Raw genomic sequence first — 19,259 nt, forward strand, 5'->3', positions numbered from 1 at the left:
TTCTGTGTGTTTTACGCATACATCGATTTGGCCTGGATTGAGCTCTCTAGGACACTCTAATAAAATCTCTTTGTTTTAGAATATGGGTTATGGTAAGGACATGCAGGAAAAAAAATCAGACTAATAGTGGATTAAAACTATGCAGCTCCCCTAAAATTAATTTGTTTCTAAAATTAATTTCCTTGAATTTTTGAGACAGAATATCACTATGTAATGCAGGATAACTTAAAATTCAAGAGCCTCTGTTAGAAAAATGACACCAGAGAGGTGCTTAAAGACAGACTCTGAGCTGTTACATAGATCAGCAAATGGAGGTACCAGTGGGTTTGCAGGCAAAGGTCAGATGGCAGTAGAAAACACCTAGAATAGTCTGGTGAGAATGGTGTAGTGTAAAACAGCAGAGGTGGAAGAGCTGTATGGAAGGACTGTAAGGTATGTTGAGTGATGTGGCTCGCCACTGAAGTGAAAGGCACGACTAGTGAGGTCCTAACACCACGTGGCCAGAGATCAGAGAGCTTTGCATGTGCACAGAGGATTCGTACCAAGTTGCTGGAGCAGATCTCCTGACAGCCTAAATGGAAAGGTCCATCTCAGCTTCCCATGAGCAGTAGGAAGAGAGATGGTGGAGAGATAGCGCAGAGGTTAAGAGCACTGGCTGCTCTTCCAGAGGTCATGAGTTCGATTCCCAGCAACCAGTGTGGTTCACAACTATCTAAAATGAAATCTGGCGCCCTCTTCTGGCGTGCGGTTGTACATGCAAACACACATTGTATACATAATAAATAAATCTTAAAAAAAAGAAGCGGAGTGAATGGAATTTTATGTAAGAAGTGGGAAATAGTAAGAGCTGGAGAGGACAGGGTCTCCACAAGGAGAGCAACAGAACACAGGGAACTTCCCAGAGATTCATACTCCAACCAAGGACTATTCATGGAGATAACCTAGAACCCCTGCACTGATGTAGCCCATGGCAGTTCAGTGTCCAAGTGGGTTACATAGTAATGGGAAGAGGGACTGTCTCTGACATAATCTGATTGGCCTGCTCGTTGATCACTTCCCCCTGAGGGGGGAGCAGCCTTACCAGGCCACAGTAGAGGACAATGCAGCCACTTTTGATGAGAACTGATAGACTAAGATCAGAAAGGAGAGGAGAACCTCCCCTATCAGTGGACTTGGGGAGGGGCATGCATGCAGAAAGGGGAGGGAGGGTGGGATCGGAAGGGGAGGAGGGAGGGGCTTATGGGGGGATACAAAATGAATAAAGTGTAATTAATAAAAAAAGAAGCAGAATCAAGGAATAGGGTGATATGAATCAGGTACCTTATATAAGGTAAAGAAGTACAAATAGCAGAGGAAGCAAAACACATTCCTGGGTAAGATGTGTTTTTCAACATCCAACATCAGGTTCTTTATTTCTTTGTTTTCCTCAAATACCCCGCATAGTGAAAAAAAGCTCAAGAAATGTTCAGTGAATAAATCAGTAGGGTTCTCAGTCTTGTTTCTAATGTTAGCAAATAACAGAAGCTCAAAAAAATGTAGATTAATTGGAAATTGGCTTATCTGAACTAGAAGGAAGTCTTAATGAGTAAAACATATTTAAAGAAAAAGGTTTTATTATGCTCAAATGCTCACAATTAACATTAATTAATTGAAGAACTGTCAAAAGGTGCTTGAAGTTCTGTTGTAATAAATAAAAATTTAATATATGCTACCTATTTCTAAGAAATTCAAGTTAATATATATGTATATACACATATTCTTTTTTTGAAGTCTTCATAGTCTTATTTTTCATTATTGTTTTTTTCAACTCATGTTGATCCTAGCTTTTAATATTTTATATATGTGCATTTGCGTGATTGTTTTGTGAATATCAGTTACTTCTATTACATCCTATTTATGTTTCGTTTCTTAAAAAAATAAAAATAAAAATTTAAAAACAGAAAAATCAAGATCCTCCTGCCTCATCTTCCTGAGTGTTGAGTTTATAGGCCTATACCACAGTAATTACTTGCAATTACAAGCAATTCTTGTTAGAAGATTGATTCATATAACTTCTCATTGCATTCATGAGTTTTCTACTTTTCAGTGTCACTATGTAGGCACTGGCATTGGTCTCAATTTGAATACCAGTGGCGCTGGGCTGCCATCTACTCTGGTTTATCCTTTCATTTCTGATACCCTCTAACAGGAAGCCCTATACTTACCCAAGTTCCATTAGCAATTGCTACTCTTAAACTATTTTTTTCTAGCTCACAACTACCTTATTATTTTTGCTTAAGGGGAAGCTATTGAAGTGGTCTGACTCTTGAACTCATTTTTTGCTATCACCTTTCAGAAATTTATAGTGCTTAAAATAAGGCATTAATTCTTTTTCATTATAAAAAGTAAAGCAGAAGTAGATACCATGGAATAGACAGTAAATGAAGGTAAGATTTACTTATCTATGTGTTGTTTTTAGTTATTTGTTTATAACAAGTATGTTACTGTATATTGAACTTTTAAAATGAAACCTTTAAAATTTTAAACAAATATCAGAATATTGAACTATCTGCTGAGTTATATACCGTTTTCCCGATCAAAATAGTATCACACTTTGTTTCTCATGTTTTTTTCTCCTTAAATTATTTCCTTTTGCATATTTTATTAAAGAAATCCTTTCTTAGATTTCTCTTTAGACATATTTTGTCAACAACTGAATAGGATACAACATTCCTGGAAGAACCGTTATCTAGAGGATAATTATCAAATTATTGCAGACCTAAGTGACTCTTAATCTCAATAAACTCTTTGTCACATTCTGGGCATTCTTATATTTGTTTCTTAAAGTCATATTTTTTGCCCTTATTTATAGTGTTGTCTCATAGGGGATTCAACTGAAATCTTTTTTTAAGAATGATTTTTATTTTTAATTCCAATCAGATGTGTATGTCTTTGTGGGTGTGTGCATGTGAGTACAGTTGCCCATGGAAGCCAGAGGAAAGTATGAGATTCCCTAGAGTTGTAGCTTCAGGTAGCTATGAGGCAACTAAAGTGGATACTAGGAACCAAACCTCTGTCGTCCAACAAGAGCAGTAAGTGCTCTTATTTGCTGAGCCTTCTTTGTCGCCTCCAAATATATATTTTTTAATACTAGAGATACATGCTTAGAATTTTCAAATAAATAAGGAAACTAAAATTTATAGAGGTAAGTGAAGAGGTCATAGAATATTCTTTGACAAAGCCAATGTAAGAATTGAAATCTCCTGTGCTTGGGATGCAAGTTTACTGTTAAGAGTATTTCACTATGGCTCTGGATCCCGACCGAGAAGGCAAGGTCATCTTCTCTCTGGGTCGCAAGCGTTCTGCAGTTGCCATGGCCGCACTGACCACCTTTGTAGCGGGGGCCCTGATGATGCCCTCCATGGTCCTGGCTTACACCAGCTGGGCACCTTCATGATGCTTGTCATGTGCATCAGTTGGACCTCCGCCACCTTCTTCTTCCAGTGTATGTGTCGGTGCCTTGGGCCACAGGGTACCTGTGGCCAGATCCCTTTACCTAAAAAGCTTCAGTGCAGTGCCTTTGCCCACACCTTGTCTGCAAGTCCTGGCAAAGTCCTGGGGACCAAACAAAACACACACCTCCAGTGCTTGACACCAGGGGCCAAAAATCCGAAGTAGAACATGAGTTTTACGAGTTACAGCCACTGGCATCTCACGGTTGTGCTGCCTCAGAGAAGAACACTTACAGAGAGCCACACATCTGCTCTGAGTTTTTCAAAGGCCAAACAAAGAACTTAAGAATGCGTGTGCCTGAAGCCTACAGCAGCGAACTCACCAAAAGCCCCAGGAGTGAAGCAAGCTCAGCCCTGTTAGAGCTCTGTCTGGAGCAGGACGCCATGTGTCACTTCTCTGTCAGTCCGAGGTGCAGCTGCCCAAATGCCTACACACACAGATGGGTGACTCCCTATGTCACGAGTGTGCCTCCACTGCTGATAGCTTTGTCCAGATTCAGAATGCAGTGGCGCCAGTGAAGGCCACACACCAGGCTGCTGAAGACCTTCTGCATTCCATTTGACACACGCTTCTGCCAGGGATGCAAAATTCACTGCTGAGGAATTTCTTTCTCCACCCAGTGCAGCACATTCAGGCTCAAGAAAAGCTCAGTCATACCAGCATACACAGCCTTCAGGACACAGATGAGCATCTTCCCAAAGAGCTTGTTGCAACCCTGAGACTAACCAAAGGGGGCTCTGCAAAAGCAGAGACACGGAGGACACAGAGAGCAGTGGAAGGACTGAAACCAAGGTCTCTAGTTTCCCAAACCAGACTGACAAGGCAGAGAAGGTGGAGCCAGGCCTGCTGCAGACCAATGAAATTGTGAATTCAGAACACTTACATCATAATGAACCCAAACTTATTTTCAGCCATTTAACAGGGGAGGCCAGCTGCAGGTCCTGCCCAAACAGTCCACAAAGCTGTAGAAGCCTTGTGCGATTGAAGTGCGGTTCCGTGGACTACCAGGTGCCAAACCTCGAAGCCAACGTGCCTGTTGTACCAACATACTCAGAACTGTCTGGCGAAAGTCTGTTAATAAAAACGCTATAATAAATCCAGCTTTGCCTTCAGGAAAAAAAAAAAGAGTATTTCACTAGCATGTAAAGCACTTTCTCAGGTCACTCCAGAAAAAAAAGAAAAAAGAAAAAAGAAAAAAAAAAGAAAATAGTGAAAAATTAGGAAATACAAAAGGAATAAACAAAATTTATTTTCTTACCTGTAATATGAATAAGTGAATAATTCTTTCATCCTGTCTTCCTGTAGTTAGAAGTCTGCTTCTTATTGACTCATTAATATGCCATACTTGTTTATACTCTGTTGTGCTTTGTTTCTCATAATACATTTTTCACATTATTGCTTCCTTGTTCCTGGTTCAAGTCTTGTATATCTTATTACTTCTGATTAAATGTTGGGTTCTGAATGCTGTCCTTTAATGTTGTTTAGTTTATTAGCATTATCTTGATGTAGTATTTATCAATAGGTTCTTGGTTTCCCTAGAACAAGACCCATGCCATTATGACTTTAATTTCTGTCTTACAAGTTCTTACTATAAAACTATTCAGTAAATATAAGTGTGTGCTTTCTTCAGACAATTTAAACAGAAATAGGATTTGAATTTCTCTGAAGCATTTGTTAAATAAACATGCCAATATAATGAAAGGAATTGCTGATGGATCTTTAAACTGCTTGAAATAATTTCCTAGGAATAAAGGGATGCCTTGTAGGAATCTAGTGCCAAACAGGACAGATGGATTCCTGCTTTCTCTGAGCTTAAGTGGGCAGGTAGATAATAAATATCTAATTATAGTTGTGATAAATGCTGTGAAGTAGTGTGTGCTGATCATTAAACTGAGAGACTTCCTGCAGTTTAAAACTTAGGAATTATATCTGGAGTTTTCTGATTAATATTTTAGACTACAATTGAATCTAACTAATTTAAATCATACATAATGGAGGCTGAGAATAAATAAGAACCGCCGCATAGAAGAACTGGTAATACACATTCACCTAAGGAAGAGAGGTTGAAAATTTTTATACTGGTTAACAAGAGTATAGAACAACTTCCTGATTGCTGAAGTAAAACCATATATCTTTAGCATTTCTAAGCAACTGGTCGGGTATCTTGACAGTCCAGTCAGGACAGTGCGTTTAATGAAAGTGTTCAATCCAGGCAGAGTACACTACTCTGATAGCATGGTGGTATGTCATGGTGACTACATGAAAGGACACAGCAAGATGTTCAGCACTAAAATAATCTATTTCAGTGACTGCTCTGTTCACTTGTTTACTTTTATGTCTTAACACTATGTTATTGACACTGTGGACGGAGATTTAATAGTCCATTAAGAGCTAGTACGGTTCTCAGTTATTATTTTTTTTAAAAAAAAGCATTGCAGTGGTAAAATTCTGTTAGAACACATACAGACACTTTAGAACTCCATAAAAAAAAAAAAACAAAGTGCCTTCTCATTAATGAGATGATATAGTGCAAACAAAATTGTTGAGTAAATTTACATTTGATGCGTCTGCATAGATTTTTTTAATCCATCGAATTCCCTAGTTGTTTCTAGTGTCCACATTTCTTTCTTGCAACGTAGAGTATTGAACCCTAGGCCTTTACTACATCTCCACACCCCCAACCCATTCCTTCAAAATCACTCTGCTTTAGTCCACAATTCATTTGAGAGGATATGAGTTATGATTTCTATGAGGACCATTATCAGAAAGTTGCTTTTATTTCTGTGCACAATCGAATATAAATTGAGAAATTTGAACCTGTTTTATAGAAAGTACCTTTTCCTTCTTTAATTTTTAGATTATAATGTAATTATAACACTTCCACTTCTCCATTCCCTTTACTCCCTTCAAACTCTCCCATAGTCCTTCCTGTTCTAGTATGGACTAACACTTCTAATATTCAGGAAAAAAAAATTAACTACAAACTCCAAACCCACCCTATTTTTTTATGTGTTTTTCCAGATTATTTTCACTGGGGCAAGTATTTGAAAGAGACTGGATCTGAAAGAGCTCCTTCAGATATTTCAGACAGGTACGCCATAATTCTGTTGTTATTTTACACAGTGATGTATGCCATTAACTTGTGGAAGGTTATCTGTCTGTGTGGTTACAGGGTTCTAGTCATATGAGGAGTAAGTGGGATTAGGCTTGTGCCATTCATAACCGGATGATCTACTTGCAGTAATTTTGTTAGATGTACTTAGCCCTTAAAATTGCCCATATGGAAGGAAAGACATAAATAGCGAAGGATTATGAGAAATATAACCCTATACTGATAGGGCTCGTGGAAGAGACACTATTTAAGATTGTTAGAATGAGGAGAAAGGAAACATCCAAAATAATTTGAGCATCAAGACATGACATAGAGGAGCTGGTATGTAAGGTAAACAGAGGCACCTATGGGATCAAGGTCAAACATGTGTAGGGATGTTTGAAATGTGCTGGGAAATTTAACTTTATCATAGGCTTTGATAGGACTTCCAGTTTGCTCATTTCAAGAGGACTAGCTTAAGGAGATTTTTCTTTTTAAAAGTCTTTCAGGGTGTATTTTATAGGCTATATTTGGGTTTTCTGGTGTTTGATGTTTGAGGCTAGAGAGGACCAGTGTTTTTATGCTGCATGTCAGTCAAAAGGGAGGTTTTGCCTTGAACCTTGTAACACTGACCTCATTCACCTTCTGCTGTGACTCTACCTAAAAATGTCTTCTAACTATTCTGGTAATATAATTTGCCACTCTCTCTCTCTCTTTCTCTCTTTCTTTTTTTAAGATTTATTTGTTATGTATAAAATGTTCTGTCTGCATGTACACCTACATGCCAGAAGAGGGCGCCAGATCTTATATCAGTGGACTTGGGATGGGCAAGCGAGAAGAAGGGGGAGGGAGGGTGGGGCTAGGAAGGGGAGGAGGGAGGGGCTTATGGGGGATACAAAGTGAATAAACTGTAATTAATAAAAAAATAAAAAAAGATTTATTTGTTATGTATAAAATGTTCTGTCTGCATGTACACCTACATGCCAGAAGAGGACGCCAGATCTTATAGATGGTTGTGAGCCACCATGTGGTTGCTGGGAATTGAATTCAGGAGCTCTGGAAGAGCAGCAGACAGTGCGCTCAAACTCTGAGCCGTCTCTCCAGCCCCTGCCATCTCTCTTTCCTATCATTCATGCGCTTTAGCACAGTTTTATTTATGTGTAGTCTAAGACGCCACCAACCAATGAATTTCAAGTTGGTATGAAATTGGAAGCCCATGACCCTCACAATATGGTGTCAGTGTGTGTTGCTTCTGTTACTGGAATTACTGGAGCCGGATTATGTTTACGACTGGATGGTGCTGACAGTAAGAATGATTTTTGGAGACTTGTTGGTTGATTCTTCAGACATATGGCCTATTGGAACATGTGAACAAAAAAGAGAATTACTTCAGCCTCCACTGGTTAAGGATATAGTTGTTGTTGTTGTTGTTTTTTTTTTTTTTTAACATAGTCTTACTAGTAAACTATTAATTAGAGATGGTTTTAAATGTCCGTTTGAAAATCACTTAAGGCCTTTTTGTAAGTGTCTGATCAGGTAGTTACTATGAAACATACATGACTGGAGAGGAGCTTGGTACCAACTCACCTTTACACAAACCGCGCAGGGGTGCAGAACGGCCTCATGTTTGAGCATGTGATAGTCATCTTCCAATTTAAAGAACCGAAAGCAGCTTTCTTAGATTATGCATGTGAATTCAGAAGCTCTTCTAGGGAAGAAGTCCGTCACATCTTCCGTGAGTGCTGCACCTCCTGATCCTGTTCCGTGAGCCATTCAAAACCTTTGGGAGGAGGATAGGAAAAATGTGAAATGTCACAGTGTGAGACCAGTACAAGAATCAGCACTTTTTTACTCACCGAGAGAGTTTTTTTTTTTCAGACCTAACCATTAGACCCCAAGGAATCTAGTTACTGTTAGTCCTTGGAAAGGATGAGAGAATGAAAGTTTTAGCAAAGGGTTTAAGTTTAAGCACATGTGGTACTCGTTTTGGGCTGTTTTTAAAATGTAAAAAGGTAATGACATATTTTTTTTGGAAAAAAAATCCTTTGAGGATTGAGGAATACCTAGGTAATCTGTAGAAAATGAGTGATTAGTTCATTTGATCATCATTGTGTATTCTTAGTGAATTTCAGATGTTAGTTTGTATGTCCTTTATAATGCTTAAAATAAGAATGAATGTAAAACTTGGAATACTTTTTTAAAAATTATTTTTATTTTTATTACAGTTTATCACTTTGTATCCCCCCTATACCTACCTCCCTCTTCCCCTCCCCATCCCCCCCCCCCCCCTTCCTTCCCCCCCCCCCCCCCCCCCCAGTCCACTAATAGGAAAGGTCCTCCTCCCCTTCCCTCTGATCCTAGTCTATCAGGTCTCATCAGGACTGGCTGCATTGTCTTCCTCTGTGGCCTGGTAAGGCTGCCCCCCTTCAGGGGGAAGTGATCAAAGAGCAGGTCGCTGAGTTCATGTCAGAGACAGTCCCTGTTCCCATTACTAGGGCACACTGAACTGCTATAGGCTGCCTCTGTGCAGGGATTCCAGGCCATGTCCATGAGTGGTCCTTGGCTGGTGTATCTGTTTCAGAAAAGACCTCTGTGTTCTGTTATTTTTTTGGATCTGTTGCTGTCCTTGTGGAGCTCCTGTTCTCTCTAGGTCTTACTGTCTCCCCCTTCTTTCATTAGATTCCCTGCACTCTGCCCAAAGTTTGGCTATGAATCTCAGCATCTGCCTCAATACCCTTCAGGGTAAAGCCTTTCAGAGGCCCTCTGTGGTAGGCTCCTGTCCTGTTCCCTGTTTTCTCCCTCCTCTGATGTCCATCCTCTTTGCCTTTCTGAATGGGGATTGCAGAATACTTTTTTATTAGTGAAATATTTCCCAATAACCAGTAATACAGAATACTGAGAACAATTAGTAATATTGTTTCAAATTTTGTTAGTTAAAATTGATGTACTTTAAGGACTAGGGTGTAAGCCAGTAATAAATACACATAATTAACATTCACAAAGAACTGTATTCAATTCTTTTTTTAAAAATAATTTATTTGTATTTTATATACATTGGTGTTTGGCCTGTATGGATGTCTGTGTGAGGGTGTCAGATCCCCTGGACCAGTAGTTATAGATAGTTGTGAGCTGCTATGTGGGTGCTGGGAGTTGAACCCGGGTCCCTTGAAATAGCAGAGAGCACTCTTAACCATTGAGCCATCTCTCCAGGCCCTGTATTCAATAATTAGTACCAAAAAGAATTCTATTAAAGTGATTTTAAAAGGGGTGCAGTGGAACTTAGTGGCAAGGTGCTTTATTTGTTAGTGGCATCCCACTTCATTGACCATTTAAATTGGTCAGAGCTATGTTTATTTTCTCTTTCTTGAACAGTTAACCCTTCTGCCTCAGCTTCCAGTGTTGAGACCATACATTTGTGTCACTACACAAAAAGTTGTTTTTTTTATTTTTAATTTTTTAATTGCGTTTACATTTATTCATTATGTGGTTTCTATACACGTATCACAGAGTTCAGCTTGGGAAAATCAGTTGTCTTCCTTGTACCATGTTCTAAATAGCAAACTCAGGTGATCAGGCTGGGCAGTAAACAGTGCGTTCCAACCCCTCCATTAATTTGCACCATCACCATTTGTTTCCTAGTTATAGTTTGGGGAGTTTCAGTAAAAGATTATTGGAGGGTGACTTTGTCTATCTCAAGGTGTTTTTTTTTTTTTTCGTATGTTGCCCTGTTGATAGCTCTGTGGGCTGCGATTCACCTGTGTCCCCATCTTAGTGCATGCATTCATCAAGAGTGCATATAACCTCTTTCCAATTCTAGTGTTGGGGCAGGCAGGTTTCGAGTGAAAAGAATTGCCTCAGAAAACAGTGAAATAGCAAGCTTGTACTCCTTGCTTCATATGACATATGCTGACGTAAGTGGGTGAAATTTCTATTTTGAGGACTTCTGGTATGAGTTTTGAGAGCATGTTTAGTATGTATGGAAATTGCTAAAGGAAGAAAGGTCTTCTTACTAATATTTTATGAAAAGTTTCAGATGTACACGAAATGTAGAATATTTTACAGTGAATATTCATAGACTTACCTACCTCGTTATTTACCATACTTGCTTTCTTATTTGATTGTTCATCTATGTTATTTGATGTATTCCAGAAGAGGTGATATTCATAGACTACCCATACAGACTTCAGCATTCATGTTGTCAACGAGAGTATGCATGCATAGTTTTGCACCTTTAAAAACTTAGAATAAGATGCCCTTTGTATATATGCATGTGTGAAGTTCAATAAACATGATCTTTCTGAAAGGACAGAAGTCCGGAACTCCAAGAAACGAGGGGCTAGAGGCCTTTTGCAATCTTTGTTTTCATGCTTGGATGTTTGGTAGTGGGAGAATAAAAGCTCTCCTGAGCTGTAGTGTGGATTACCTGTGTTATTTTGCCCTGCCCTCAACATAAGCATGTTTGTTGGCAAACCCTAGTCAATTGCTTCTCTAAAATGAGAGTCCCTGGTTCTACTTTGATATTGTTGCTAGACATCAGAGGGGTGGATATAGCGACAAGAAGATTAATTTCCTTTTATTCAAGTCCTTAGAAAGTTATTCTCTGAAGAGGATTGGTGAATGTAACCCATTTATTCTCTGTGATCAAATTTTCACAGGTTTTTCATGATACCTAATTTATAAAACACGGTACAGAATGAATGTTTCATCATGGCCTGTGTTCTTATTATGGACACTAACTAGATCTGAACCGACACCTGCAGTGTTCTTTAAGAAGGTGAGAAAACAATTCTATCCTCTAGAACATGATTTTATTTTTTCATTACATTTCATTTCATTTCTTTCTTTATTAATTTATTACAATTTATTCACTTTGTATCCCCACTGTAGCCCCATCCCTTGTCTCCTTCCACTCCCACCCAACCTCTCTCTTCTCCCCCTATGCCCTTTCCCTAGTCCTCTGATAGGGAGGACCTCCTCCCTTTCTATCTGACCCTAGCCTATCAGGTCTCACCAGGACTGGCTGCATCATCTTCCTCTGTGGCCTGGCAAGGCTGCACCCCCGCCAGGGGGAGGTGATCAAAGAGCCTGCCACTGAGTTTATGTCAGAAACCCCTTACTAGGGAATCCACTTGGAAACTGAGCAGCCCTATGCGTTTCCTCTGAACAGGGGGTCTAGGTCCTCATCATGCATAGACCTTGGTTGGAGTATCAGTCTCTGCAGGACACCCTGGATCCAGGTATTTTGGCTCTGTTGCTCTCCTTGTGGAGTTCCTGTCCCCTCCACGTCTTTCTATCTCTCTCTTCTTCCATAAGGATTCTGGCACTCTGCCCAAAGTTTGACTATGTGTATCTTCTTCAATACTCTGGTGGGTAGAGTCTTTCAGAGGCCCTCTGTGGAAGGCTCTTGTTCTGTTCCTTGTCTTCTCCTACTCCTACGTCTATCCTGTTTGCCCTTCTGAATGAGGATTAAGCATCTTCCCTAGGGTCCTCCTTATTGTTTAGCTTCTTCAGGACTATAGAATTTAGTATGTTTATAATATATATTATATGGCTAATATCCACTTATAAGTGTGTATATACCATGTGTGTCTTTCTCCTTCTTGGTTATCTCACTCAGGATGATCTTTTCTAGTTCCCACCATTTGCCTGCAAATTTCATGATTTCCTTGTTTTTAATAGCTGAATAGTTTCCATTGTGTAAATGTACCACAATTTCTATATCCATTCCGCCATAGAGGGACATCTAGGTTGTTTCCAGATTCTAGCTACTACGAATAAAGTTGCTACAAACATGGTTGAGCAAATGTCCCTGTTATGTACTTGAGCATATTTTGGATATATGCGTAGGAATGGTATAGCTGGATCTTGAGGTAGCACTATTCTTAATTTTCTGAGAAAGTGCCAGATTGATTTCCAAAGTGGTTGTACAAGTTTGCATTCCCACCAGGAATGGAGGAGGGTTCCCTTTTTCTCCACATCCTCTCCAGCATGTATCGTCACTTGAGTTTTTGATCTTAGCCATTCTGATGGGTGTAAGGTGAAATCTCAGGGTCGTTTTGATTTGCATCTCCCTGATGGCTAAGGATGTTGAGCAAATATTTCTGTTAGTGTTTCTCTGCCATTCGATATTCCTCTGTTAAGAATTCTCTGATTAGCTCTGTACCCTATTTTTAAATTGGATTACTTGGTTTGCTGGTGTTTAACTTCTTTAGTTCCTTATATAGTCTGGATATTAGCCAGAAAAAGAAAAAAAAATGTCTCATTGATTCTTTGTTTTTCCCTTTTCATTTCATTAATTATATCTCTTAATGTTTTTTCTTTTACTAATTTTGGGCTTTACTTATTCTTGTTTGGTTTTTGTTTTTGTTTTAAGACAAAAATATCTTGTGATGGAGCTCTGGCTGGCCTCAAACTCAAAATTCACTGGCCTCAGCCTCCCTAATTAGGGAGTCCAAGTATGAGCCACCAGACCTGGCTTGCCTTCCAAAGACTTTGAGGTGCATTATTAGATTACTTATGTGATATATATTTGATTTTTTAAATGTGTACATTTGTGTTATATGTTTGTTTGCAAATACATTTATGTGTACTCATGCATGATGTGCATGTTTATATTTAAGGACCATTCATGGAGATAACCTAGAATCCCTGCAAATATATAGCCCATGGCAGCTCAGTATCCAAGTGGGTTACCTGGTAATGGGAACAGGGACTGTCTCTGACATGAACTGAGTGGATGGCTCTTTGATCACCTCTCCTGAGGGAGGAGCAACCTTACCAGGCCACAGAGGAGGACTATGCAGATAGTCCTGATGAAACCTGACAGGCTATGGTCATATGGAAGGGGAAGAGGACGTCCCCTATCAGTGGACTTGGAGAGGGGCATGGGTGGAAAAGAGGGAGGGAAGATGATATTAGTAGGGGATGAAGGAGGGGTATAGGTGGGACACAAAGTGAATAAACTATAATTAATAAAAATAAAAAATTAAAAAAGGAAAAACCTTCGATATTGGCCCCCAGATGCCTTCCATTTTTTTTTAAATTTGAGATCTTATCTCTCTTTTGTCTGGAAGTTAGCCTCTCATGCCAGTGTAGCTGACTTGTGAGCTTCCAGGGATTGGCTGTCTCCATCTCCCATCTCCCCGTCACTGAGAGTGCAGATGTACACAACAGGTTTTGTGTTTTACATGGTTCTGGTGATCTGAACTCAGGTATTCCCAGTTACAAGGTAAGTACTTTACTAACTGAGCCATCTCCTGATTCTCCAAATCAATCAATCAATCAATCAATCAATCAATCAATCAATCAGCCTCTTTCTCCTCCCTCCCTTCCATTCCTGTTTAAATATAGGCCTTCATAAAAATTCCTCTCAGAATTGAAAAATACTTGATTGGTATTTTGTGTTTGCATTTCATTTAATTCTTGGAATTTATTGTTTCTTCCCTGATTTCTTCATTGGTCTACTGATCACGCAAGAGTATATTGTTATATATAGTCTCTATAACTTCTTTTGCTTTTGATTTCTGTTTATGATATCAGGTCCTCAGAATAGCTTAGTATCAAACAATAAACCTTTTCTCAAGATGACACCTAACTTTTAATAAGCTAAGATATTAGCAGTGGCAAAAGCCCTTCTTTTATTAGAAGGCCTGCAGTATATAATGAGTCCTTGTCACTCCAGATGTCCCCATCGGAATTAAGGTTTGCAGGAACTGTGGACTTACCTTATGGCTAATACTGTTAGTTTCTTTTCAGCAGGGATGACTGATGGAAATTATGGTTTCAGGCTCCACCTTTTCCCAAGAAAACAGCTCTGGAACTGCTTTTTAGTTTTCTCTGCATAGTCTTTCTGCGTGACCGTGCTCTTCAACAGAGTTACCTGTTTTGTGACTGACTTGCAGAGACCTTTCCTATTTTTATCTATTTCCTATTTTCCTATTTTTATCTCTTCAGAATAAAAATCTATCCTTTAGTATTGTGTCCCTTGTTTCTTGTAGTCAGAGTCATAAGGTAAACTGATACTTCCCTGGAAGCAATATTTAATATTTTTATTTGTCAGTGAACCATAAATTTCTGCCATATAATAAAACATATTTCTTGTATGAGTGGATTGATCAGGCTAATTCTGTTTCCTTCTAGATTGTATTTTTTTTTAAGATTCATTTTATTATGTATACATTGTTCTGCCTGCATGTACACCTTCACGCCAGAAGAGGGCACCAGATCTCACCATAGATTGTTGTGAGCCACCATGTGGTTGCTGGAAATTGAACTCAGGACCTTAAGAAGAGCAGTCAGTGCTCTTAACCTCTGAGCTATCTCTCCAGCCCCTCCTTCTAGATTCTTGACTGTGTAGAAAAGAAGTAAAATGTCTCAGGAATAGTTTGTGGTTTTTAAAAATACTCTTCTTCCTGAGAAATATCAAGTCTAATTTTTGATTACTAAGAGTTTATAAAAAAACACATTGAAAAGGTAATTCTTAATATATCTAAACTGTGAAAAAATTTTAAATGTTTTTGTAGGAATCCCCATCACCACCCCTAAATAATTTTAAAGTTGGGATGGAGATTGAAGCTGTTGGTAGAAAAAAAATCCATTTATGATCTGTCCTGCCACAATTGGAGCTGTCAAAGGAGATACAAGGCATATTACTTTTGATGGATAGAGTAGAATATTTGATTATTGGTACAGATATGACCCCTGGGACATTTTCCCAGTTGGATGGTGTTACCTCACAGGAGATGTATTGCAGCCACCAGGAAAAATTGGTAAGCTAATGTCTAATGACATGTTCTATTATTTTAGATCTGATTCTGGTGGCATTGTGTTTAGTAGTGGTGATATTACGACTTGATGACCAATTAGAATGGTAGTAGACTGGTAATAGTGTTCTCGAATCTAGGCACTACAGCTAAAGGAAGATTTAAAGTAAGATAATTAGAATTCTTGAGAGCTCCCAGGAGTCTTATGTTCCAGTTCACGCTAAGAATATGGGCAAAGCCAAAAGTCACATTTAGAATGTTGGAGCTGTATTGTTAATAAACATTGTGTATGTATAGAATATAGCTACGTTAAAAATTACCTTTGTAATGACTATTCAGTTAAAGTGTATATATGAGGTCTGTAGATATAGCTCAGTATAAAGTAAGGGCATAGCATGCACAAGGCACTAGATTCTATTCTTTTTTCTCAATATATATATATATATAATTTTTCATATTAATTACAGTTTATTCACTTTGTATCCCAGCTGCAGCCCTCTCTCTCATTCCATCCCAATCCCACCCTCTCTGCCTCATCTCCTCCCAAGCTCCTCTCTAAGTCCATTGATAGGGGAGGTCTTCCTCCCCTTCCCTCTGACCCTACCTTATCAGGTCTCATCAGGACTGGCTGCATTGTCTTCCTCTGTAGCCTGGTAAGGCTTCTCTCCCCTCAGGGGGAGGTGGTCAAGAGCAGGCTACTAAGTTCATGACAGAGACAGTCCCTAGTCCCTTTACTAGGAAACCCACTTGGACACTAAACTGCCATGGGCTACATCTGAGCAGAGGTTCTAGGTTATATCCATGAATGGTCCTTGGTTGGAGTATCAGTCTCAGAAAAGACCCCTGTGCCCAGATATTTTTGTTCTGTTGCTCTCCTTGTGGAGTTCCTGTTCCCTCCAGGTCTTTTATCTCCCCCTTCTTTCATAAGATTCCCTGCCCTCTGCCCAAAGTTTGGTTATGAGTCTCAGTATCTGCTTTGATACTCTGTTGGGTAGAGTCTTTAAGAGGCCCTCTATGGTAGGCTCCTGTCCTGTTCCCTCTTTTCTCCTTCCAATGAGATGGCTCAGCCTTTAAAGGCTAGGCTCACAACCAAAAGTAAATTCTATTCTTAACACCAAACCCTTTTAAAAACCTTTACACATGTTATTTCATTAGTCACATCTCAACCATAATTTTAAAGAGTGGACATAAGTATTAAAATATATTTTACTTGGTTCTGTTTATATTTTAAAGGTAAACTGATACTTTCATATTTTCAAGTAAATCTGTATGTGAATAAAAATTTGACTCCTTGGAAGCTGTCATGGATTTCTGTTGTTTTTATTGTATTTTTCATTTGTAATGGTGTTTCTAGATTTAATATTATGATAACGTAGATACTTTCTTTCAGAGAAATGTCTCCAAACTATCAAAGCTCCTTGCCAACTCGTCCAAGGGCTTAAGCAAGCCTAATGCCTTTTTTTTTAAGTAATCACTGCTGAGTTTTACTGGCCTTGACTTTAATACAAAATTACAGGTAGAATCACATGTAAATATAATTAAAATTTACTTCACTAAATGTTATCTGTATCATAAAACAGAAATATAAAATAAGTAGGTAAGTTACATAGAGGAGGCTGGGAATAGGAAAGAGCTTTTAGGAAGTTATGTTATTCTCGTAACTAAATGTTATTGAAGTCTTCTATGATTTAACACATTCTTTTGTATAGTAATCCATGCCAGTTCTTTGTTGCTGTATCTAGCAAGTAGATATTAGTTGGTAATTTTGGTGAATGTTTTTGTGATGCATATCTATCTATGATACTAAGGTAGCCAAGGCATAATACTTTCCCTCAGGAAATTTATCGTCCCGTCATGATATACGGACTAGGGGCTGTGTTTAAAAATAACAAAAATGTGGCAAATATGGAAGTAGCTCAAAGTCTGGAAAAAAATAGGGATTGAGCAAAGAAAAGCCTCCGAGAAAATCAACAGAGGGAAGGGAATTTGCTGTGTAGAATGGAACTCTAGGTAAGATAGATTTCTCACAAGGTATAAACTTTGGATTTACTCTGAACACCGAGTTTTGCTTAAGAGTTTGGAATATGTGAATGAGAACATTATTACCTTTTAGTACCATTTTTCTTCCACATTTAGCTATACCCCCAGTCCTGTGGTAGTGGTTCAGGATATGGTTTGTTTGTTTGTGTTTTGTGTGTGTTGTGGTAGCGATCACACCCAGGCCCTTTTTCATATAAATGATGTCCATAATCCCTTTTGGCTTTTTCAAAATGTAGCAACAAGAGTATACTGGTACATTAGTTTGTGCTTTAAGTTGCTTTCAGTTTGGAAGAGGTTATCCTGCATATCCTACTTTCTTCTCATTTTTTTATATTCTGTTGTGACCGTGTAGATGATCTCTAACTTAGAATGACTAAATTTTTAAGTTTTGTTAGTACAGTTCAGTGAAAGCCATAAGCATTAAGGAGAAGCTATACTTTAAATTATAAATTTTAATAATTCCCTAGTCTAAGAATGTGTGATAAAATATTTTTATGATGCTAGGCACTGGCGTTAGAGAACAAGGGCAAGTGTTGGTAGTGTAGCTCTTTTTTTTCTGGATATTATGTTTATGCTTTTACAACTGATTATGTTTGCAAAATGCCCGTCTGTACGTCATATCTACATACTTTCTTATTTTTACTTTGAATACAGTTTTCAATAAATTACGTAAGATTTTATTTTATAATGGGTAGTGGTTCAGAAGGAAAGACTCCCTTCCATTTTAAGAAAATCTACCGAAAGTAGCCCATTGATAAATTGCTAGAAATTTTTAATTTTCTACTCCAACACTTGGGTTGTTTTAAATTAAATCATACTTTTGAAGAATTACACTCTTTTCTGATTATAGGGAATTCTTCTGTATGTAAATCTTCATTTATGTGATGATATTGATTTGAATTATTTTTGTTTAATGCTTTTATTTATGATCTGATAATTTTCATACATTTTTATTTTGTTCATATTCTTTCGCCTCCCCCAACTCTTCCCAAATTATCTACCCCCTTTCCATCTTCTGCACTTCATGTTCTTATTCTCTTCTAAATAAAGATGAGAAACACAGTAAAAAAAACGGGAACCTGATTTGTGCTGGCTGACTGTTTCTGAACACGTGGCCTGCCTTTGTGTATGACTGACATAATCAATGCTATACTTCGTTGAAGGAAATGGATTTTCCCTTTCGCAACAGCTATCAATTACTGTGTAGGGCTGGGATTTGGACTCACTTCCCCTCCTCTATGCTGGGATTTCGTCTAAGACACGCACGTTCATCTGTGAGTTCCTTTGCACATCTTTCTGTTGTGTTTCAAAAATGCTATTTGGTGGAAGTCCTCTTCCATCTCTACTTTCAAGTCTTTCTGCCTGTTCTTTTGCCTCCCTTCCTGACCCTTGAGGGGAGGGGTTGGTCCAGGCATCCCATTTAAGGATGAGCACTGCAGTCTCCTGCTCTGTGCATGTTGTCCACTTTACAGGCCACTGTCTTAATTACCACCCACTGTGAGGAGATTCCCTGATGATGCTTGAGTGATGCTCTCTGTTCAGTCAGTATGGCAATCTGTCCCAGGCGCCATTTGATTTCTATGTTCATTCAGCAGAACCATACTAGTAGGATTTCGCCTGAGGCTTTGAATCTATGTAATCTCCCGTTCTAGGCCTGATTACAGTGGGCTTTTAAATCAAGTCAAAGACTGCTTTGCTACTCCCATAAAATTTGTGCTCTTTGTTTGCACCAGTCTGTTTTGCGGGAAGGCTGTTTTGCTACATCACAATGTGAGCACATGGCTCAGATTCATGGTCTCGTTGCACCTCTGGCAGTTTGTGTAGCACCTTTTAGCACCGTGAAACATAACCAGCAAGGGCGAAGCTTCCAGTTC

The 19,259-nt window shown here is 38.7% G+C and overlaps 1 protein-coding gene across 1 annotated transcript in view; it reads left to right on the forward strand.

The window, feature by feature from the left end:
• Positions 1-3,779: 3,779 nt before the first annotated feature.
• Scml2 (Scm polycomb group protein like 2) overlaps positions 3,780-19,259 on the forward strand; it is a 68,222-nt gene continuing 52,742 nt past the window's right edge. The window contains 8 exon segments of the mRNA XM_055615734.1: positions 3,780-3,954; positions 6,514-6,570; positions 6,573-6,583; positions 7,748-7,909; positions 7,911-7,986; positions 11,269-11,357; positions 15,106-15,165; positions 15,168-15,369. Coding sequence (XP_055471709.1) covers positions 3,780-3,954; positions 6,514-6,570; positions 6,573-6,583; positions 7,748-7,909; positions 7,911-7,986; positions 11,269-11,357; positions 15,106-15,165; positions 15,168-15,369 — 832 coding nt within the window.

Source organism: Psammomys obesus, unplaced genomic scaffold, assembly GCF_907164565.1.
Source record: "Psammomys obesus unplaced genomic scaffold, mPsaObe1.curated_primary_1811, whole genome shotgun sequence".
Taxonomy (NCBI): domain Eukaryota; kingdom Metazoa; phylum Chordata; class Mammalia; order Rodentia; family Muridae; genus Psammomys; species Psammomys obesus.